This window comes from Sturnira hondurensis, unplaced genomic scaffold (assembly GCF_014824575.4).
Source record: "Sturnira hondurensis isolate 20B ecotype Veracruz unplaced genomic scaffold, ASM1482457v3 Scaffold0018877, whole genome shotgun sequence".
NCBI lineage: Eukaryota > Metazoa > Chordata > Mammalia > Chiroptera > Phyllostomidae > Sturnira > Sturnira hondurensis.
The window spans coordinates 1,930,979-1,954,755 of record NW_028091508.1 but is presented as its reverse complement, the minus strand read 5'-3'; the positions used below and the strand labels follow the sequence as shown (position 1 = coordinate 1,954,755).

The 23,777-nt window shown below is 39.5% G+C and overlaps 1 protein-coding gene and 1 pseudogene across 20 annotated transcripts in view; both read left to right on the top strand.

Moving 5' to 3' along the window:
• NRCAM (neuronal cell adhesion molecule) overlaps positions 1-23,091 on the top strand; it is a 322,675-nt gene extending 299,584 nt beyond the window's left edge. For all 20 annotated transcript variants that reach the window (XM_037070638.1, XM_037070621.1, XM_037070636.1 and 17 more), the window contains 3 exons: positions 1,836-1,967; positions 2,544-2,622; positions 20,718-23,091. In XM_037070638.1, coding sequence (XP_036926533.1) covers positions 1,836-1,967; positions 2,544-2,622; positions 20,718-20,955 — 449 coding nt within the window. In that variant the 3' untranslated portion in view covers positions 20,956-23,091. The remainder of the gene's footprint in view (positions 1-1,835; positions 1,968-2,543; positions 2,623-20,717) is intronic.
• LOC119003974 (28S ribosomal protein S36, mitochondrial-like) lies at positions 11,901-12,488 on the top strand (annotated as a pseudogene).
• Positions 23,092-23,777: the final 686 nt, after the last annotated feature.

Sequence of the window (23,777 nt, the reverse complement as noted above, 5' to 3'; positions counted from 1 at the left end):
TACTTTTACCTGTCCTGAAATAGAAAGTCCCTACAATGTTTTATTCTCATATGTAAAGACTCCTGCAGATTTGATGTCTGGACATGTTTTCAGGAGTACGTTATGACAGCAGGTGTAATGGCTACTACCGTGTCCCCTGGAATTGGCAGACGTGGGTCACATTCCAACTGTTGGGCAAGTTCTGTACCCTCTCTAAGCATGGGTTTATTCCTCGTGCTTACCTCAAAGGATTGTTGCGAAGATTACATGAGGTTTTTTCTCCCAGCACAGTGATTTGCAGATAGTAAGATTTCAAAATATAAGCTCTCATTATGACTGTGTTGCTCTTCTTCATCATCACCATCATCATGATTATGGTGCCTGTGTGGGAGGGGAGCCCTGTCCACAGTAGCGCTTCAGTTGTACCAAGTTAGGGTGCAACTCAAACCCCTCTAACCAGTGAGGCATGAGGGGCTCTTGGGGGAGGGCACTGCCATTTGATTTGTATTCCAGATCATGTGTTTTCATTTCTCATTTTATTTCTTTAACACACCTCTACACATTTTTCACATTCCTATTCGCACTTGAGTTTAAGCATTTCATTTTTCTCGTGTTTTGTATGGAGAAAAAAAAGCAATGAAGTGCCATTTTTGCACATATATCAGAACCTGAGACACATGTAGCTATGCTTATACCTGTATCCAGAGATCTCATACACCTAACCCAACAACATTAAGTGTACTCAGAAGAATTTCAATCAAATTAAAAGCATGACAGAGGCATGCTTATGAAACAATAGAAGAAAACTCTTTATGTTAATTATCATGATTACAGTGAAAAGAGAAAAATAAAGGCCTTTAAAAAAAGCTTTATACCAATTTATTTGAACAAATCCTCATGGGCATGTCTGAATAGCCATTGATGCTGCACTTTGTCCCATTTGATTAGCACTTTTGAAAGCACTAGAAATGCCGATGATTCTCTGTTGTTCGTAGGAGATTTGCAAACTGCCGCTGGTTGAAAAAGAGATTTTACATTTATTGACTCAAACAGAATAGATGAAAACTTAAAGAACATGTATACATGTGAATGAGTATTTTCTCTCTAAACTAGTCACATCCTCTAATAATGACACCACTGATCAAGACATATTTCAAAGTTTTTTAAATGGAGAATAAGCAATATTGAATATTGATCTTTTGAGGGTAATTTGGATTTTTCAGAAATTTGAAGAAGTCATTCAGAACCAACTTTTATAAATAAGATGAATAACAATGGAGATGAATAACAAATCTAATATTTGGGGTGAAAATGAGATAAAATAATAAGGCTAGTTATATGGATAGGTTTCTTATGTGGAAAGTTTTTTTAACAGATTTCCACAACATTTTGAAAAGTGGCATCATCATTGCAATGATATGTCAGCCTCTAAAGTGGTTTCTTTGAAGGAAAAATACTCCATTAGATGTATACATTCTGTTTTATTTAAAATCCAGTCTTATATTCTTACTATTGTACTTAATGAACAATTTATCTTATAAACAGTAAACTTATTTGTTGGTTTGGGACTGTGTTTCCACCGAGAATGCATAGTTAAAATAACTGTGAACATGTTGTTCAGCAGGGTTTTTGGCATTTGGTGGTATTAGCATTCAGATTTCTCTGTGAATTGTTTAAGTTAACATTTTTCAAAGTTAAGTATTATATAATACCCAGTTGATAACTGACAGATTCCAATTTGCGGCCACACGTAAAATATGTAAAAGTTTATTACTATGGCACTTTTTATACGAGATACAGCAGTTCTCATCTCTCTGTTAGCCTGTTCCCCCTGACTCCCTTCACTTGTGTTTCAGCAATGGCAAGCCGGCAGGTGGACATTGCAACTCAAGGCTGGTTCATTGGTCTGATGTGTGCTGTTGCTCTCCTTATCTTAATTTTGTTGATTGTTTGCTTCATCAGAAGAAACAAGGGTGGGAAATATCCAGGTAAGAAACAAAAATTAAAATTGCCTTATAATGCTGCATAACGATCCATTGAAGTAATTAGAAACCGTGAAGGTGAATTGTGGAGATTGCAATAAGTGTATCTTCCCCGAGCCATAAATTTGGACTCTGTTCAAACATTTTTTTGTCTCTTTCTATCTAATGGGAACCTAAACACTGTCAAGGATCAGAAGGCATTTGGGGGGAGTAAATGAATCTGTTCTTTGAAGATATTAGTGATTCTGCTTCCTTAGGCTGCATATAAGCCATAGGTGCACCTATAACCAACAGGCAGTGAGGGGGAAGGTACCTAAAGTCTTCCAGAGGAAATAATGCATGAACTGAGTCTTGATACCAACCATGATGTTTAACACTACTTGCCTACAGGGTTAATGTTACACAGCCCACAAGTCTGTGTAAAAGTATTTTCTACCACTGCGTATTTGAGTGCACTCTTTAAAACTTTGAATAAGGAAACATGGAATTAATAGATAAGAATGTATGGGGGGAAATGGGGATAACTGTAATTGAGCACCAATAAACAAATTTTTTAAAAGAATATCATTTTGAAATTTTTAGTTAAAGAAAAAGAAGATGCCCATGCTGACCCTGAAATCCAGCCTATGAAGGAAGATGATGGCACTTTTGGAGAATACAGGTGAGCCTCCGCGGCGGCTCCACCCACGCCTTCCCTGCCCCACACGACGCTGCACTGGGCCTCCCTGTGCTAGGCTCGGGCCAGGGACAGGCTCTCCCTCGCATTTTGCACTTTCCTCAAATATTAGTTTATAAACACATCCCTCGCCGTTAAAATAGTCTCTCACTTCTCATTAAATAACAAATTTCTATTTTAGTCATAAGTTGAGAGGCAGAGTATCTTCTACAGTGAAACATCGTACAGAGGCCTTGTATAGATCAACCTAACAAAACTAGGAAGTTGAAATAAGAGTTAAATCTACAACAAAGACCCTACAAACCTTCATTGTAGCAAAAACTACACCTGTCACGTTCTAAACAGTGCTTTTAAAAACCAGTGTTACTTGCCCTGGCTGGTGTGGCTCCGGTGGTTGGAGAATTTTCCCATAACAGAAAGGCCGTGGGTCTATCCCCAGTCAGGGTGCCTATGAAAAGGCAACCAGTTGATCTCTCTCTCTGTCTCCATGACCCCCCACCCTGGCCCCCAACCCCCCCCCCCAACTTCCTCTATTTCTAAAAGCAATGAAAAAAAAGTCCTCAGGTGAGGACAAAAAAAATAAAAGTAAAAAAGCAAATTTAAAAGCCAGAGGTACTGTTATTAATCTTGGATTTGAAACTTGTTTTTCCAAAACAAATATATATAATTCTCCCCACCAATCATAAAATGGCGACTAGTATGATTTAGAGGCTGTTAATTATTAAGAAATATCACAGCTCTGGAGGCGGCATGATAACTCACAGTACTTTGATAAGACAATCTTAGCTTGGCTCCATCATTAAGGATGAATTTTAATATAACCTGTGTGTAAAATAGTTTAAAAATAAAGGAAGGAAGGTAGGAAGAAACTTTAAACAAAGGTATTCTAGCCTAAGGGTTAGAAGCCTTTCTAAAGAAAAATAAGTGATTACTTTAAATATGTTTTAAATATATATATATATTAACTCACATAAAAGATTGGGATTTTGGTGTGCCACAAGAATACTTCTATTTATAAAATTCCTTTACACCTTGCTTTTTCCTTTTATAAGCCTCTTGATTACATAAAATATAATCTTATAAATAGGCACCAAACCCACTTTAGGCTTTTTTTTTTTTTTTTGCCAGAAGAAAAGGCTTTTAGGTGAAATCACAGTATTTCACTATTGTGATTTCCAGGTGACATTTATAGATATTTGTGTTACTTTCTACCTGTCTCTAGAGCTCATTTTTAGCATTTTCATGTCAGTATTCTGAGGGGAGAAATAATGCCAAAAATAAGAGATAATTGAATTGATTGGGGGAAAAAAACATGCTTTTGACAGGATTGGTTTTTATACCAGTTTTCATGCAGGTACCAGTGTCCTGTGTTTGTGTCTTGGCACCTGACCTTGCATATAGAGATGACTATGATTTCTAAAACTTCTCAGAGTTTCTATATCTCAGGATATAGAAAAATGTCTAGTGAGGTTTGTCTTGATTTCAAATGTTTGACTCTAGGGCTGAACGTTTCTGAAAACCCCGTAGGATCCCCCCGACCCACAGTCCACACAGAAGCTCTCCTGGCACAGGAGAGAGCCTGCAGATGGCCACCCCCTAGGGCAGCCTCATTCTAAACTGGATGAGTTGAAATCACTGCTGATTTAATTCCCTCTTCTACGTGTTTCTCCTGTAAAACAGGGGAGCTGATAATGACTAGAGTTCTCGCAGCTAAAATTCTACACAAGATATGCAAACACTCGCTTTTATATATTATATTGGAACTAAATCTTTCATATAGCCTGAAAAACTATGTATTAGCATGAATTGAAAATAAACCATTTCGCTTCATACATTCTTCACATGGTGATGGGTTTCTGTTCAACCTTATCTTGTTTAAGTGAATCTGGGAGTGTATTGTTCATCTTGTGCCAGCAAATGTCAACTTGCTACTACAGGGATGTGAAACCATCATCTGCTTTACTGTGACTTTCTCAGGATAACTATGCTGCCGACTCCGTTAAAACTAGACTGAAATGAAGGTTGGATGAATGTGATGTAGCTAGGAATCAAGAGACTGTTAGTTTTACTGTCAACTCAGCCATTAACCTTGGTTTCTTTAGTATCACTTAATTTGTCTAACTCTCTATTTTTTTCATATTTAAAATGATATCGTTGTTTAAGATTTAGATCTCTGAAGGTTTCTAGTTCTATGATTTCTATGCTTCTCTATGGGCTATCTACTAAGAACTTTTAATATGATTTTGGATTCCACAGCGGTACATAGCAAGTATTTGGTCTGGCCTCAGTATCACTGAGCTTAACATTTATTTGGTCATATTTCTTTGTCTTGGTGTTAAGTCATATGTGATATGTTTGTGTTTTCCTTTTCTAAGTATATTTTATTTATTATGCTATTACAGTTGTCCCAATTTTTTCTCCCCTTTCTTCCCCTTCTCCCTGCAACCCCCACCCTCCAGTATTCCCCGACCTTAGTTCATATCTGTGGGCCATAAATATAAGTTTATGGCTTCTGACATTTCTTATAGTATTCTTAACCTCCCCCTGTCTATTTTATACCTACCATTTATGTTTCTTATTCCCTGTACCTTTTCCTCTTCCCCTTCCCAGCTGATAACCCTCCATGTGATCTCCATTTCTGTGATTCTGTTCCTGTTCTAGTTGTTTGCTTAGTTTGGTTTTGTTTTTGTTTTAGGTGTGGTTGTTGATGGTAGTGAGTTTGTTGTCATTTTATTGTTCATAGTTTTGATCTTCTTCTTTTTCTTAGATAAGTCCCTTTAACATTTCAATAAGTGTTAATATAATAAAGGCTTGGTGATGATGACCTCCTTTAACTTGACCTTATCCGGCAAGCACTTTATCTGCCCTTCCATTCTAAATGATAGCTTTGTTGGATAAAGTAATCTTAGATGTAGGTCCTTGCCTTTCATGACCTCAGATAACTCTTTCCCCCTCTTGCCTGCAAGGTTTCTTTTGAGAAATCAGCTGAGAGTCTTATGGGAACTCCTTTGTAGGTAACTGTCTCCTTTTCTCTTGTTGCTTTTAAGAGTCTCTCCTTATCTTTAATCTTGGGGAACTTAATTATCATGTGCCTTGATGTGAGCTTCCTTGGGTCCAACATCTTTGAGACTCTCTGAGCTTCCTGGACTTCCTGGAAGTCTGTTTCCTTTGCCAAATTAGGAAAGTTCTCCTTCATTATGTTTTCAATTTCTTGCTCTTCCTCTTCTCCTTCTGACACCCATATGATTTGGATGTTGGAATGTTTCAAGTTATCCCAGAGGTTCCTAAGCCTCCCCTCATTTTTTTGAATTCTTGTTTCTTCATTCTGTTATGGTTGAATGTTTCTTTCTTCTTTCTGTTCCAAACGATTGGTTTGAGTCCCTGTTTCCTTCCCTTCACCATTGCTTCCCTGTACATTTTCCTTTACTTCACTTTTTATAGTTTTCACTTTTTACTCTATTTTGTGACCATACTCTACCATTTCTGTGAGCATTCTGATTACCAGTGGTTTTATAATACATTTTATTGATCATGCCATTACAGTTGTCCCATCCCTCCCTTCATTCCCCTCCACCCAGCACACCCCCTCCTATCCACATTCCCCCCGTTTAGTTCATGTCCGTGTGTCATAAGTTCTTTAGCTTCTATATTTCCCACACTACTCATGCCCTCCCCCCTGTCTATTTTCTACCCACCATCTATGCTACTTATTCTCTGTACCTTCTCCCCCCTTCTCCTCCTCCCACTCCCCTGTTGCTAACCCTCCATGTGATCTTCATTTCTATGGTTCTACTCCTGATCTAGCTGTCCTCTTGGTTTGCTTTTGTTTTAGGTGTGGTTGTTAATAACTCTGAGTTTGCTGTCCTTTCACTGTTCCTATTTTTTATCTTCTTTTTCTTAGATAAGTCCCTTTAACATTTCATATAATAAGGGCTTGGTGATGATAAACTCTTTGAACTTGACATTATCTGAGAAGCGCTCTATCTGCCCTTCCATTCTAAATGAAAGCTTTGCTGGATAGAGCAATCTTGGATGTAGGTCCTTGCATTTCATGGTTTGGAATAGACTTCTTCCCAGTCTCTTCTTGTTTGTAAGGTCTCTTTTGAGGAATCAGCAGACAGTCAGATGGGAACTCCTTTGTAGGTGACTGTCCCCTGATCTCTTGCTGCTTCTAGAATTCTCTTCTTCATTTTAATCTTGGATATTATCATTATGATGTGCCTTGGTGTGTTCCTTCTTGGGTCCAACTTCTTTGGGACTCTCTGAGCTTCCTGGACTTCCTGGAAGTCTATTTCCTTTTCCAGATTGGGGAAGTTCTCCTTTATTATTTGTTCAAATAAGTTTTCCACTTGTTGCTATTCCTTTTCCCCTTCTGGTACCCTTATAATTCGGATGTTGAAATGTTTAAATGTCCTGGAGGTTCCTAAGCCTCTCCTCATTTTTTTGAGTTCTTGTTTCTTCATTCTTTTCTGATTGGATGTTTCTTTCTTCCTTCTGGTCCACTCCATTGATTGAGTCCCAGTTTCCTTTCTGTCACTATTGGTTCCCTGTCCATTTTGCTTCATTTCCCTTAGTGTGCCTTCATTTGTTCATCTAATTTGCGACCAAATTCAACCAATTCTGTGAGCATCCTGATCACCAGTATTTTGAACTGTGCATCTGATAGGTTCGCTATCTCTTGGTCACTTAAAATTGCTGGCTCTGGGGCTTTGAGTTGTTCTTCTGTTTGAGCCATAATTTTTTTGGTCAGGTAGTACCTTTTATGTATGAGGGGCAGAGGCTTAGGTGTCCACCAGGACAGGGCAACCCACATCGCTGGGTTGTGACACTGTATGTGGGGGCGGGGCCAGAGAGGAAACAGTGGTGCTTGCTTCATGCTCTCTCAGATTTTGGTCTCCTCTGCTGCTTCCCACAAGCACATTGGACCCTTCTTGTGCTGGTTCCTAGGTGGGTGGGCTTATGTACATTCTAGGACCGTTTGGGTCTTTCCAAAAAATTCTCCTATGAGGCTGGGAGTCTCTCCCGGCACCTTTTCATTCAGTGCTTTTAGGCTTTATTTCCCATTGCTGGGGCTCTGGGTTGTGCCATCTGTATTGCTGCCTGTTTTCACCTGGTTTATCCGAGCGCGAATGTGTGACCACGGTCAGCCATTGGCCTTGTGTGCCTCACTGGGTCTGCTCATTTCCTCCCCACACCCAGGGTCTGCCAGCTGACCCCTGCACACCCATGGTCTGCCAACCACCACCTTTTTCTGACGGGACCCCTCTTCACCAGCCGCTGACTCCACCCCTCTTACCAGTCTGGGACTTCCATACAGTTCAATTTTCTGTCTGTTCTGGTTGTGTTTTTGTTACTAAAACTTTCTTGTCTTTAAACTTGGTTGTGCAAGGAGGCACAGTGTTTCCACCTACACTTCCATCTTGGCTGGAAGTCTGATTACCAGTGTTTTTAACTCTGCATCTGATAGGTTGGTTATCTCTTTGTCATGTAGTTGTATTTTTACTGGAGCTTTGATCTGTTCTTTCATTTGGACCATTTTTTTGGTCTTGGTTACCTGTTACATAGTAAGGGATGGAGGCTTAGGGCAGCGCAACCCAGTCGCTGTGTTGTGGCATTGTATATATATGTGTGTGTGGGGGGGGGAGGTCCTGGAGGAAACAATGGCACTTGCTCAGATATCCACTGGCTTTCAGTTACTGCTTCTTCTACCCATAAGAAAATTGGGCCCTTCTGGTGCTAATTCCCAGGTGGCTGGGTCTGTGTATGTTCTAAGACCCTTTGGGTCTCTCTAACAAACTCTACTGTGAGGCTGGGAATTTTTCCTATTGCCACCTCAACTCCCACAGTCATTTTCAGTCAGAGGTTTTGAGGCTTTATTTCCCTGTGCCAGAACCCTAGATTGTGTGGTCTGTCTCACTCTCCAGTTGTTCCTCCTGGTTTAGCCACACACAAATGTAGGACCACCTGCTCCACCAGCTGCCACCTCACCCTGCCAGCTGCCAGCTGCCACCTTGCCTCAAGTCCTCTCCTCCCAGCTACTCATCTCTTCCCCTCCTACCAGTCTGTAGGAATGTTTCCTCTTTAACTCCTTGGTTGTCAGACTTCCATATACTTCAATTTTCTGGCAGTACTTGTTATTTTTTGTCTTTAAATTTGTTGTTGTCCTTTTGGTTGTCTGAGGAGGCAAAGTGTATTTATCTATGCCTCCATCTTGGCTGGAAGTCCCAGGTTAATTTGTTGATAGTTGTGAGTTTGTTGTCATTTTACTGTTCATAGTTTTTGGTCTTCTATTTGTTAGATAAGTCCCTTTAACATTTCACATAATAAGGTCTTTACATAATAAGTTCGTCATCACCAAGCCCTTATTGTGTGAAGTGTTTTCAAATGGCTGTTTTTAGCTTATATCTTGAGTTTCTCAGAAGAGAAAGACATTTTCTTGGGCCTTTTGAATACAAACCCATTGGTTCATGTGTGAAGACAAAAACACTCATCACACATATATTTACACTGACCACTGACATAGGAAGTGCCAAGGGAAATAAGTTTCTGACAGGTGACTTAGACATGAAACATAACTCAGTGATTATTTTATACCGAAATAGAAAGTTCATAAGGACAATTCCACAAGTGAAAAAAAATTCCCCAAATACCCAGCCAACCCTTTGTTACAGATGTAGCTTCATCCTATGACTTCCTGACATGACCTCAAAATTTTTCCATTTGGTTCCTTTCCTACTTAACAAGGAACAAAAGACCTTAGATGTTGCAATTAATTAAAATGGTTTCAACTGTTTATTACAGAATATTTTTAATGATATATTTAAGTGTCACTCTCCTCCATAAATCTCCAGGGTGCCTCTCTGCTTTGCATGTTGGGAAGCTTTGATCTCTACTATTTATTGATTTTTATGCTGTCTTATTATGAAAATAAGTTAATATGCTGATCACACACACACATACACCCATTAGGGCAATTGCCTAAGTATATATTAATTTTGTTTTAATATGCTCATTCTTCAGATTGAGGGTGAAACAGTCTCTACATGGTTGTCTCTGAGACAGAGAGTATTTCACAGTGCAAAGGGGGTGGAACTTCAGTGGCCAAATTTGGTGTTTTTTATATGCTATAAACTGGTGCCCTCACTCCAAAACCCAGCCCCAAGCAGTTATCCTCCTCTGGAGACCTGCAGCTTTCTTTGTTTCTTTAACTATATGGACAATAGGATCTGTATCCATATTAGCATATAGAAAAATCAGAGAAACAATGCAACCAGCCATGTATTTTTTATTATTTTATAATATATTTTATTGATTATACAATTCTAGTTGTCCCAATTCCTCCCCCCTCCACTCAGTACTCCCCATTTCCTCCTGCAATCCTACCCCCTCAGTTTATGTCCATGGGTCATGCATATAAGTTCTTTGGCTACTCCATTTCCTATACTATTCTTAGCATGCCCCTACTCTGTACCCACCAATATGTACTTTTAATCCCTGCACCTTTTCACCTATTCTTCTCCTTCCTCCTCTCAACTGATTATACTCCAAATGATCTCCATATCTATGATTCTGTTTCTATTCTGCTTGTTTGCTTAGTTTGTTTTTTAGATTCACTTGTTGACAGTTGTGAATTTATAGCCATTTTAATGTTCATTGTTTTGATCTTCTTTTTCTTAAGTAAGTCCCTATAATATTTCATATAATAATGGCTTGGTGATGATGGACTCCTTAAGCTTTATCTTGTCTGGGAAGCACTTTATCTGCCCTTCAATTCTAAATGATACCTTTGCTAGATAAAGTAATCTTGGTTGTAGGTCCTTGCCTTTCATGACTTTGAATACTTCTCACCAGTCCCTTCTGGCCTTATACACAGAAACAAATGCAAAGTTTCTTTTGAGAAATCAGCTCACAGTCTCATGGGAACTCCTTTGTAGGAAACTATTCTGTTTTTCTCTTGCTGCTTTTAAGATTTTCTGTTTAGCTTTAACCTTTGACTTTTTAATTTGATGTATCTTGGTGTGTTCTGTTTGTGTCCATCTTGCTTGGGACTCTCTGTGCTTATTGTAATAGACATACAATAGGCTTATATGAGTATTTCCTTCACCACATTAGACAAGTTTTTTTTTCATTATTTTTTTCAAATAAGTTTTCAATTTATTGCTGTTTCTTTTCTATTTCCAGCACCCCTATGATTCAAATGGTGGTACATCTGAAGTTGTCCCAGAGGCTCCTTATCCTATCCTCATTTTTTTCAGATTCTGTTTTCTTCTTGCTGTTCTGAATGTTTTTTTTTAAAGATTTTATTTATTTGTCTTTAGAGAAGAAGGGAAGGAGAGAAGGAGAGAAATATCAATGTATGGTTGCTTCTCGTGAGTCCCCTGCTGGGAACTGGCCTGCAACCCAGGCATGTGGCCTGACTGGGAATCGAACCGCGATCATGTGGTTTGCAGGCCTGCGCTCAGTCCACTGAGCTACACCAGCCAGGCCTGTTCTGAATGTTTTTTTTTTCTTTCTTATGTTCCAAATCATTGATTTGATTCCTGGCTTCATCCACTCCACAGTTGACTCTCTGTAAATTTTTCTTTATTTCACTAGTGTAACCTTCATGTCTGTCTGGGTCTTTTTCATGCTGTTGAAGTGTCCAGTGAGTTCTTTAAGCATCCTATAACCAGTGTTTTGAACTCTGCATCTAATAGATTGCTTATCTCCATTTTGTTTAGTTCTTTTTCTGGAGTTTTCTTCTGTTGTGTCCTTTGGGCCATATTTCTTTGTCTCCTCATTTTGGCAGCCTCCTGCATTTGTTTCTGTGTATAAGATAGAGCTGCTTTGACTCCCTGTCTTAGTACCTTGGCCTATTGTAGAAAAGTGCACCTGTAAGTTGTATGGGGCAGAGCCTTAGGTGATTGCCAGGGTAGGGCAACCTGTGTGAACTAGGTTGATGGAGTCTCAGATATGGTATCTCTATTCTGTGGTTCTGTGCGGATGAGGGCTCAAAAAGGTGACAGTGGCCACTGCCTGGACTCTGGAGTTTAGTCTGGGAGGTAGCTGTCCCCTGATACTCATCCTGATGCCAGACACTTCAGTTTCTCCCTATATGCCACTGGTGCTCCAGTGCTGGAAGCCCAGATGGAGTGTGTCTGTGTAAGTCCAAAGTCCACTGCACGCCCTTTAAGAGGCAACTTCTGCCCCTGCCCCAGCTGCTCAAGACTCCAGTGATCACTGTGGCTCACTAGCACTCTGGAAGCTGACCCTTCTCAGGGGTCATGATGGGCAGTAAGATGGTGTCTGCTAGCAGGATCTTTCAGGTAGTCAAGCCACATACTCCATTATTAATGTTTCCTAACAGAAGAAACCCCCCTAGACTCAATGTATCAGAAGTTTTGAGATCAGCAGGACTACCATCTCACTCTTCTTCAATTTCACAACATTCTAAGGGAAGTAAATCGCCAGATTGGCTAATGCATCAGGGTCCACCACACAGTGCAGAAATAATAAAAATATTGCCTTAGCCCTCACTGGTGTATTGAGCGTGGGCCTGTGAACCAAAGGATCATGGTTTGAGTCCTTGCCAGGGCATATGCCTGGGTTGCAGGCCAGTTCCCAACAAGGGACGCACGAGAGGCAACCATACATTGATATTTCTCTCCCTCTCTCCTTCCCTTCCCCTCTGAAGATAAATAAATAAAATCTAAAAAAAAACACACACATTGCCTTAGAAATATGAAAGGAAACCTATGTCTCAAGAAAAAATTGAATTTATCCAACATGGAGGCCCAGAATAATCACTGACACTGGCTGCTGTTTGTCATCAGACAAAAGAATAGTCTTGACAATAAAGGACTTCCAAAATGACAAATATGACAAATTGTACATTAAACAACTTTAATAAATATTCTATAAACAAAAAGCAATATATAGAAAATTTAGATGGACACATATCTTACAATTTATGTATCTTGGTCAGTTCCTCCACAAGCTTACCTAATTGTTTACAGACTTTATACTTATTAAAGTATACATTTTAAAATGTTAGCCTATTAATTTACTCTTGATTATCAAGTATTACCAGTGTTGAACTATTAAAAGCATACAATGTGTAGTAAAGTACCATGGGTTTCTCATAACTTCACTTTTCTTTCAATTTCTGTTTAGACATGAATTTATCAGGCAGAGTTGCTGCTTTTTGGAAGTGATTTGCCTGAATTGGATGAGGATCAGTGAAATAATGGCTCCGTTATTCATTCTTATTCTCTTAATATTTTTTTTTCATTTCACAAAGTTACTAGAGTACTACTGGCTTAATAAGCACATCCTACTCTGAATGATAAAAATATAGCCAAAGTAAAGCCAGTAACTTTGTGGTATTAAGACTGGGTAGTTAACACAAAAGATTCTTTGTCACCTATTTTTAGAAAAAAAAAGTCAGTATAAAATCAGAGATCAAAGTGAATATAGCATAGGTATAAGTGTTTGACTAAGAATTGCAATTTTTTATGTTTTCAGGGGTGTTAAGTGCTATTCTTTGGTTTATTTTGATGTTTTTTTAAAGATTTTATTTATCTTTAGAGGGGAAAGGAAGGAGAGAAGGAGAGAAATATCAATGTATGGTTGTCTCTCGTGAGTCCCCTGCTGGGATCTGGCCTGCAACCCAGCCATGTGCCCTAACTGGGAATCGAACCTCGATACTCTGGTTCGCAGGCCCGTGCTCAATCCACTGAGCTACACCAGCCAGTGCTATTTTGATGTTTTAATTGTAATAATGTATGCAAATCCTGGTCACCATTAATTTTCTCAAACTTACTGTCTGAAAGATTCATAAAATCAACCTAAGTATTTACCTTATTAAGGTAATTTATGAAACTTTAATAGTATCTTCCTAGATAAGAGTATATATTGTGAAAATAAAGTCTCACACAGCTAAATAATTTTCTTCCATACCTTTAAAAAAAAGGAGACTCCTGAGAATCCCCAGTTTCTTCCACCACTCCAACCCCACTGATTTGTATAGCCAGAAGCTATAGGGATTTATCTTCCTGGCCCTGGGACCCTTGATTGGATGGTCTGGTGTGGGGCTGGGATCCCTTACACCCAAGGTATCCCTCCTAATTTTTATCCACCACACATGGGTGCAGAACCACCTGTTCCATGTCTCCATGTCTCTGCCCCTCCACCCCTCGGAGCTGGTCTTGATGAGTGTGACTTCTTTAACTCCCTTGTTGTCAGACTTCCATACAGCTTAATTTTCTGACTGTGCCCGGTGATAGTTGTTTTATAGTTTAGTTGCAATTTTTGCTGTGGTTGTGCAAGGAGGGAAGCCATGTTACCTATGCCTCCATCTTGACCAGAAGTCTTTTTTTATTCTTTAGAATCATTCAACTAAAAACCAGAGTGAACCTGGGTCATAAACTATATGGCCATTATACTTGAACTCATAGCATAAATGGAGGCTCTTGGCCTGGGAATCTTGTCATTCATGTGACCGTGGTCCTGTTGCAAGCATTCTAACCCATACTCATAAGGCTTGAATGATAGGAAGATGTGTCACATTTGTTATATTAATTTAGATTTATTCTGCTTAAAAACATGAACAAGTGTGTAAGCATTATAAATAATGACAGATTTTTAGGGTGTGTTTGGAAAGAATGTTGAGTCATGAATGTCAATGAAACTGCAGTATGGTTTGGCCATGGTAGGGTGGCGACCATAGGAAATGAGGTCAAATAACTACAGATTTATCCACTGTTGCTCAATTTTTCCCAGTAAAGGTACATTCAGTGTGCACAACCCTGAAGTGTTTTGGGGGGAAAACATGTGAACTCCCTAAAATACATTCTTAGGGTAAGAGAATGGAAAGAATACATATACATATCCCAGTGCTTTGCCCAATATTCTAAAATTAATGAAGATGGAATGAAATTTTTTAATCCTCACCCGAGAATAGTTTTCCATTGTTTTTAGAGAGAGAGGAATGGAGGGAGAGAGAGAGAAGGGGAGAAAAACATCAATGTGAGAGAGAAACATTGATGTGAGAGAGAAACATCAACATGAGAGAGAAACAATGATCAGTTGCCTTCTTATATGCATCTTGGCTGCTGATCATACCCACAACCTGAGCATGTTCCCTGACCAGGAATCAAACCCATGACCTTTGGCCTGCAGGATGACACTCTAAACAGCAGGACCACACAGGCCAGAGCTGAAATTTTTTTAATGTTAGAATTCTGTAAAATTTCTAAAATGCTTATTATCTCTTCTGTTGTTATTTTACAGTGAATTTGATTATCCAATATTTATTGAGTGGCTACTGTATGCCAGACTATAGAGGTATCAAAACCAATAAAATGCTATTCCACTGATTTATAGTCTACTGAGAGATGCAGGAAGTAAAAGATCAATCTGAGCATCATGTGGTAAATTCTATGAAAGGAATAAAAACTATGGTGCCAAGGGAGCAGGAGCAGAAAGTCAAAGCCAAGCAGGTAGCAAAGAAGGAGAATGGAGCAATAGTTTCCCCAGAAGAAGTGATTCAGGAACTGAGTTGTGATATCATAACATGAACATTTCTTTTCACTGCACAACCATCTTTTTTCATGGGTAAAAGTATCAAAGGTATATTTTGTGGCTATAGTGTACTATTTTATTACTATTTTATGACATTTTGAAATTTGTTTAATTTTCAACACTCTAGGTTCAGAATTAACATCTGACCCCTTCTGCCCTTAAAAGTTTTCATAAAAATGTGCATGACTGCCCGGGCTGGTGTAGCTCAGTGGGTTGAGCGGGGGCCTGCGAACCACATGATCACAGTTCGATTCCCAGTCAGGGCACATGCCTGGATTGCAGGCCACTCCCCAACAGGGGACTCATGAGAGGCAACTATACATTGATATTTCTCTCCTTCTCTCCTTCCCTTCCCCTCTAAAGATAAATAAATAAAATCTAAAAAAAATGTGCATGACTTTTTAAGCTTTGAATACAATGTAGCTAAATAAGTATATGACTTTTAAACCACCTTCTATATCTTTTAAATTTATATCATTTTGGAAACTACCTTTTTATACTTAAACTTGAGAAAGTGTCTTCCCTTGGTACAATGACAAAAGCAGTTTATTTACTATTTCATTATAAAATTCATCTTTGAGTTCAAAAAGGAAAGCACTAATACAGGCTTCAACACAACCTTGAAGCTCTCATTACATCTCAAAAGTTCTACGTGTGTGTTACACAAAGAATTTCTTAGAAAATAAATCCCTCGGTGGTGAAGACCCAGAGTGGAGAGAAGAGGCATGATGGCAGGTGGATGGGCTCGAATCCCACGCTGGGCACTGCACTGGCGCCTCCTGGGGCTACTGCTCATTTAACCAGATTCTGATGATTGAAGTGTGAAGTTACATCACACCACTTTTACAAAACTAGGCTTAAAAAACCTTGAGCTGCCTTTAAAGAGCTGTTCCTTAGCCCTGGCTGGTGTAGCTCAGTGGATTGAGTGCGGGCCTGCGAACCAGATGATCGCGGTTCGATTCCCAGTCAGGGCACATGCCTGGGTTGCAGGCCAGTTCCCGGCAGGGGCCAGTTCCCAGCAGGGGATGCACGAGAAGCAACCATACATTGATGTTTCTCTTCCTCTCTCCTTCCCTTCCCCTCTAAAGATGAATAAATAAAATATTTTTTAAAAAAAAGAGCTGTTCCTTGAGAGATTCTGTTGGTGGTTAGAGTATCCCCTTCGGACTTGACTTCTTTTCAGCCCAGCCCATGTTGCTGTAGGTCCTTCCTCCTCCACTAAGCTGGGCTGGATGTTTCCAGGAAGCTCCTTCTCACAAGGCCCTGCGATTGTGTGTGGGGAAACCCAAGTGAGTCTGCAAGAGGATAGTAGAATTAATAATAGTATTTACTAATGTTGCTTGACAAAAAGTTAATGTGAAGTGCGTTGTGTTTCTATGTACCAGCAAGCAGTTGGAAAATAAAATTTTAAAACTAATTCTAGTTATGATAGCATAAAAATATGATGTTATAATAAACCCAACAAAAAGATCTCCTAACTATTACAGGGCTCTGTATTCCATTCGGCTGATCAGTTTGTCCCTTTCCACCAGAAATACATTGTCCTAATTAATGCTATAGCTTTGAATGAGTCTTCATATCTCGCAGGTCAGTCAGTCCTCCAACTTTGTTATTTTCCCTCAGTAATTTTTAGATATTCCTTGCCTTTTTTATTTACATGTACATCTTAGAACCAGCTTGCCAAGCTCCATGTAAAAACTGGTCAGATTTTTATGGGAACTAAACCGCACCCAAAGAGCAATATGGAAAAGGCGAACCTACCTGCCATATTTGAGCCTTCCTGTCCGTCGTGATGGTATATTCCCCCATTTACTTAGCTCTTCTTTAAAACTCTAAATAAAAGTTTCCTCTTCTTCCTAGAGGTCTTGCACATATTCTTCTGGGATTTTTTCTTATATACCTTATATTTTTAAGATACCATAAATGGAATCATTTTTTAAATTTTTATTTTCTAATTGTTTGCAAGCACATAAAAATTGACTTTTATTTTAATGTTCGCCTATAGATTCTTTTGGATTTTTTATACACAGAATCAGATCATTTATGAATAATGACAGCTTCCTTTGTTCTTAAGATATAGGCCTTCTATTTCTTTTTCTTACCACTTGCTTTTCGTGACGAGGACTGGCAACGGCAGGCATCCCTTCTGTTGTTTTCGATGTCAAGCCTGGAGCACTCAACGTCCACCGTCAGGTGACATTTGCCCTGGGTTCCTTATAGATGCCTTTAATCAGGTTAATGAATGTCCCCTCTTCTTCCAGTGTATTGGAGTTTTTGTTGTGAATGGGTGTTGAATATTACCTTATTTTCTAAATCTACTGAGATAATCATAAGATTCTGTTCTTTTCTTCTGCTAAAATGATGAATTATGTGAATTGGTGTTTTAATGCTAAACCAGACTTGCATTCTTGAAATAAACCCAACCTGGTCCTGATATACTATCTTTTTAGTAGATTGGTAAATTTTATACGCTCATGATTTCTTTGGGATTTTCTCATCTATCTTTGTAAATGAGATTAGCCTGTAATTTCCGTTTCTCAGAGTGCTCTTGTTAGTTTCAGATATCAGTGTCACCTTAGACGCATGAAAGGACTAAAGGAGTGGTTCTTCTGACGTGTCAGACTCCCACACGTCCAAAACTGAGCTGAGCTACTCGGTCTTCCGCACCAAACATGCTGTAAGCCAGCAGGGTAACTCTATCCTTCCTGTTTCTCAAACCAAAACTCTTGGTGCTGTTTCCTTGTCTCTTATTCCCATATAATCCACCAAAAACCCCTGTTTTTTCTACATTCAAAATACGTCCATGCCCTGACCGCTTCGTGCTGCCCCAGTGTTCCGCGCTGGCCCAAGTCAGCCAGCTTACCCCTGGTAAGCTGCAACGGGCCCCTGGCCTCCTAGCCTGGAGGACAGCAAACTTTTTCTGTCAAGGGCTTGATGGCAAATGTTTGACTTTACAGATTACAGAGCACCTAGCCCCTGCTGCAAATCTACACTTCTGCTGTTGGAGTGCAGAAGCAGCCACAGATACTATGTAATAAATGGGTGGCCTTGGCCCAGTTTTGCCGGTTACCAACCCTGCCCACTAGGGTAGGCTCTTAACATGTAAGATCATGTCACCCAACCTTTGGAAACCCTCCCGTGGCTTCTAGAGTTAAAGACAGAACCCTTACAGTGTCCCACAAGGAAGGCCATGATCTAGTCTCACCCTGTCTCCTTTCTGGTCCTTCAACTCGCTCTCCACCCGGATAACTCAGCTCACTTAAGTCTTTGATCAGGCCTTACTTCTTAATGAGGCCTTCTCTGGAGGTCCTATTTTTTTAAAAAAAAAATACTTATTTATTTAAATTTAGAAGGGAAGGAGAGAAATATCAGTGTATGGTTGCCTCTTGTGAGTCCCCTGCTGGGAACTGGCCTATAACTCAGACATGTGCCCTGACTGGGAATCGAAACCACAATCATGTGGTTCGCAGGCCCACACTCAATCCACTGAACTACACCAGCCAGGGCTTGGAGGTCCTATTTAAATGTAAGTCTTTCACATCCTCCCCTGACACCTTCCTTTATCTTTACTTGGCTCTTTATTTGATGGCACTTTTCCTCTGACATACTATACAACTAGGTTTTGTTTATATATGTTGATTGTTTATGTCTGCATTTTCCCAACTAGAAGTAGCTCAGTGAGCTCAGGGTTTCGTTCTATTTTGTTTGCTGCTATAGCCCCACTGACAAGGACATTCTCTGTCCTACAAAAGGCAATCAGTAAACATTTATGAGATAATGGATGAAAGCATGGAGGGGTCAAAGAAATGCCGTAGGCTAGAACTGGAATCCAAGTGACAGAACTCTCCTTATTGAAAGCTTCAGTGGAGTTAAGTGCCTCACCATGTCATGAGCAATATTTCACATGGAGCATTCAAGCAAAACCTTGGAGTTAGTGTTAAAGATGGACAACTTATTCTTGGAGCAGATGGGAGGATGGATGCTGTGTCCCATAACAAGCCCCAAGCACAAGCCAGCTCAAGGTTCTGTGATACTTCTCCAGTTGTTCATTAGTAGTGGTGATAACAGAGTTTGTTCAGTTTGTGACAAAAACTAGGGTTTTGTTGAAACGACCAGTTTTCAATAGTATATGTGAGTATCTTATTAAGCTGCTACTGTTTTCCAGTCTTAAGATTTTCTTCTTGGAGAAAATTGTGAACATTAGTAGGAATTATTGGCAAAAGAGCCAGAATATTTGTGCATCTTGAAATATTTGTATCTTGGTTAGAAAAAAAGTCACTCTCAGAAGCAAAGGGAGTAATGAGGTCCTGGTACAAATTGGTGGGTGAAATGTAGCTAATGCAACCTTTTTTCTTCTTTACTGTAAGCCTTTTTGTTTTTTACTAATATTGTTTATGGGTTTTTTTATTTTGCCTGTATTTTTGTTCTTCAAAAAAAATATTATAATTGCCTTTGTCTTTTTGTTTTTTTAAGCCAAACGCTCCCAGTTAAGGATAGGCCAATGTGCACACCCAGATACAGGACTCTGTGAGCGGCCATGCTGAAGCACAATGAGCCCTCTTCTGCTTCCGGATGCAGGGCTTGGGGGTTCCACAGAGAAATCAGGGGGAAATGTGTGTTAAAAGATTTGCTGAATTGCACTCCTTAGATTCCCACCTGGTGTGGCCAGGCTGCACAGCGCACTTGGGAGAAGAGGGCAGTGGGGGAGAGATGCTGACCGGAAGCGCTTGCTTTTGCACTTTTGGAGTCTTTCACACTCTGGAATATATTGGCCTGCCATCTATGGTACAAATGGAGTTCTCTAAAGTTATGTTGTGTTGCTTTCTAAAATAATAAATCTTTCCCCATTCACTGGAATTCTTACAGAGAAAAAAGTTCTGTATTCTACCAGTACAAGGATTTTGCTTTTCTCCTTAGGCCGTTTTCATTTGTTTCTTCTGCATCCTTTTAATGGAATGTATAGGTCTCTTGAAAGGTAAGGCTAATGTTTACAAGTCTGCCCTGCACTCGGTAACAAAAGTATTTGAAATGCAGGACTTGGCTTCTTCTTCTTGATCAGAAAAAAAATCCATATTTCACACTTAACCAAAATCATCTCCATTTCATATCCAAGGAATCAGAGATATTGCACAGTTTAATATATACTAACTTCTTTACTTGCCATAATCTTTTACAGCCTTTTGAATTCAAGACAGTAACAATTCTCATCGTTTTTCAAGTCTTCCTTTCTTAATGCTTGTGATTATTTCTGAATCGTTTCCAAATCGGGAGCCCATACCTGACACTGAGGTTGATTGCCATGCACAGTAAGGAGCCACCCACCCACTGAAGACTTCGCAATTAAACCACTCCTGCTCCTGATTCTCATTCCAACCGCACGCCAGTCACCAGGGCTAACCCGACCATTAGGTGGGGTGGCTCAGGACTGCACATGCTTCAACATAACGTGCATGCATGATCTTTAAGAACGAAACATTTTACCTAAATGCCACTCTTGACAAATTTTTTTTTTTTCCCAGTGATGCAGAAGACCACAAGCCTTTGAAAAAAGGTAGTCGAACACCTTCGGACAGGACTGTGAAAAAAGAAGACAGTGATGACAGCCTGGTGGACTATGGAGAGGGTGTGAACGGCCAGTTCAACGAGGATGGCTCCTTTATTGGACAGTACAGCGGTAAGAAAGAGAAAGAGCCCGCTGAAGGAAACGAAAGCTCAGAGGCACCTTCTCCTGTCAACGCCATGAATTCCTTTGTTTAATCTGCAAGCTTCTTGCCAATATCCCATTCCTCCAGAATGGTCCTCTCCAGCACTGTCTGTCAGCCTTCTCATACTGTGCACATAGAGGCAGGAAGTATAAATTCTGCTGTTATGTGAATATTATGAGAACAGTTAGAGTAAGAACATGATTCAATCAGATGATTTATTAATGTGAACTGCAGTGGAAAGTGCACACTTTTTCATTCAAAATAGGTATTCTTGATCTTCTCAAAACTGATAAAAAATAGTACATCGTCAACAGATCGTGTTATTTCCTCTTCAGGATACAGTTAAATGTGATGCATGAAAAATGCTGCACAGTTAAAGACCATACCTGCGTATGTTACTAAAACATGGTTTGATACTTTGTTTATACTATCCTCAGCTGAAACCCTAAATACGAATTCCGTTTTCATTGTCAAGAGTGTTACTATAGTGTTCTTTAGAACTTCAATGTCTTTGTGGACATTGTTGTGAAATTGGTGACTCTGTGTCTAGCTGTTAGTCTTTTGGGGAGACTGTTAGGAACAGTATGTACAGTATATACTTGCTAAATGAGTTAATCATGACAGTTGCTTTTGCTGACGCTTACTGAGACTCTGTTACCTGCTCTTCGCTCCTGTTACTTCATAGCCTTCTTAATCTTCCAGGTATTACTGTGGTGCAGTGTTCTACTCTTTACATCATCTCTACATTCAGTTGTTTTTAGGCATAAATAATGTGTATTACAATGCATTTTGGCATTTGTGCCATGCTTAAAGAATCAAAAGCAAAGCACTCTAATTAAATTGCAAAACTTATTCCAGAAAGCACAGGGCAAGACACATGCAGTGCCTTCTGATAAGAAGCATTCCGTAACATACTGCCTTCTGTATCAAAGATACAGTTGACACAGAGTTCTAGGTGACTGTCACTAAGAGTAACCTTTAAAAAAGCAGAGATAATGAAAGTAGCAGTGCTGGGAAAAAAGGAAATGTGAAAAAGAAATTAATAAGATAGCTTATTTTAAAAAGTATTGCCCCCATATGTACAAAAAGAGAAACTTCGTCACCAACTGGAATGAATGCGTAATGATTTTTTTAGCCTTTTATGGTTTCTACTAAAACATGTCCCATTCAGTAAGAAGGATGTCAACTTGGTAGGAACTTTGTTTTAAAAACAAGTTATTTCAAAACGAAAAGCGTACACAGCATGCCAACAGGAGTATATTCGCTCTAAGTTTTTACCTATGTGGCAGCTTTCGAAACTCTCTGTGGCATTGGAAGGACTGGATGCAAATGGCTATGGACACGTTTCAGCCTCTGAAAAGTCTAGTAAGTGCTAACGAGGCCAAGAGTCAAACAGATTACATCTGCAGTTTCAAAATACGTACACTCTACCATATTCATAAACAATATCTATTAAGTGGTTTACCTCCAAATATGAAATTCTATAACAACCTATGGTTGAAGGAATGCTCAGTTTCATTTGCCAATAAATTGGTTTCTCATAACTTGCATCAAGTTTAATTTTAAGTAAAGCTTTTTATATGTAGATATTTTGTTGAATTTGTAAATACACTTAAAATGTAGACGCTATATGCTTATAGGTGTCACATACAAATAAACACGCAAACAATGTTTATGTTGTACTGTATAAAAAGTTACCTAATTAATAGAGTGCATGGGACTGGAAAGCATTTAAATACCTTTGGGCTTTATTTTCCCTCTTTGTTGTGAAATTTAAAAAGTAAACTATTCTACACACTGACAACAAGTTTCTAGATGAACTCTTCAGAGCTTTTCCTCTGGGGCTCAGTAAGCCGAGTCGCCTGGCATCTTGGATACTACATATAGGTAAAGCAGAATTTGAAGTAACCCAGGTGAAGATAGCCCTAAATATTTCGCATCTCCACATTTGCTTTTTACAGGTCAGCCTTTGTAACAGAAATACAAAAAGACAAAACAGGCTTGCCTTGGCATCAGAGAGCACAAAGACAAAAGTTACTCCAAATTTGCCAGTGTTTGGGGAAGCCAATCGAAGTGCAGTTTTTACTCATCTATAACAGTAGATGCTAAACTTACCTGTGCATGAAGGGGTCACCTCTGTAACAGTGCAACATATTTTGTATTAAAATTAAATGTGGTTTTAAAAGTCCCTCTCTCTTTTATAATATGTCATATTCCTAGTGGAGTGCGAATGTCCAGCAGTATATGTAACGGTATAGGCAGATATGACTGGATTTCATCAAAAAGGAACTATTAAACAGCCTTGATCCCTTTGTGATTTGTAACTCTTTCAAACATGTTTCCTAATGTTTGAAAATAAGGCAAATTTTTATGTTTGCTTTTACAATCATATATGTGCAGAGATAATTAAACACAAAACTAAACTCATAAACAGAGCTAATAAAGTAGGGTGTGTCAAAACATTTTCATGAAAAGCAGGAATGGATATTACCAGCCTTTTGAGAGACAGTCTGAGAAATCAGGTGCTGCTTCCTTTCCGGAATGCTGGCCCCCGCCCCAGCCTGGCTCCCGGCTGTGCCAGCCTGTCTTCTGCCCGCCTGGACCTCCGCCATCCCATCCACAGTCACCTGGGACTTCTAACCCTCCCCCTCTTGATGGGAGAGTTTGGGCATTTACAAGCATTGCGGAAATGCCACCCACTGGCTTCACCCCAGCCCCATTCTTTTTATTGTTTCACACCCGTCTAGCTCTGTAAACTGCCGGGGTCCGGTTTGTCCACCGCCTGCCCCTAGTCACCTGTCCCCTGGTCCCAGCTTTCCACTCACAAGACCTGCTGGCACAGAGCCCCTCTCTACATGATTATTTGGATAACAA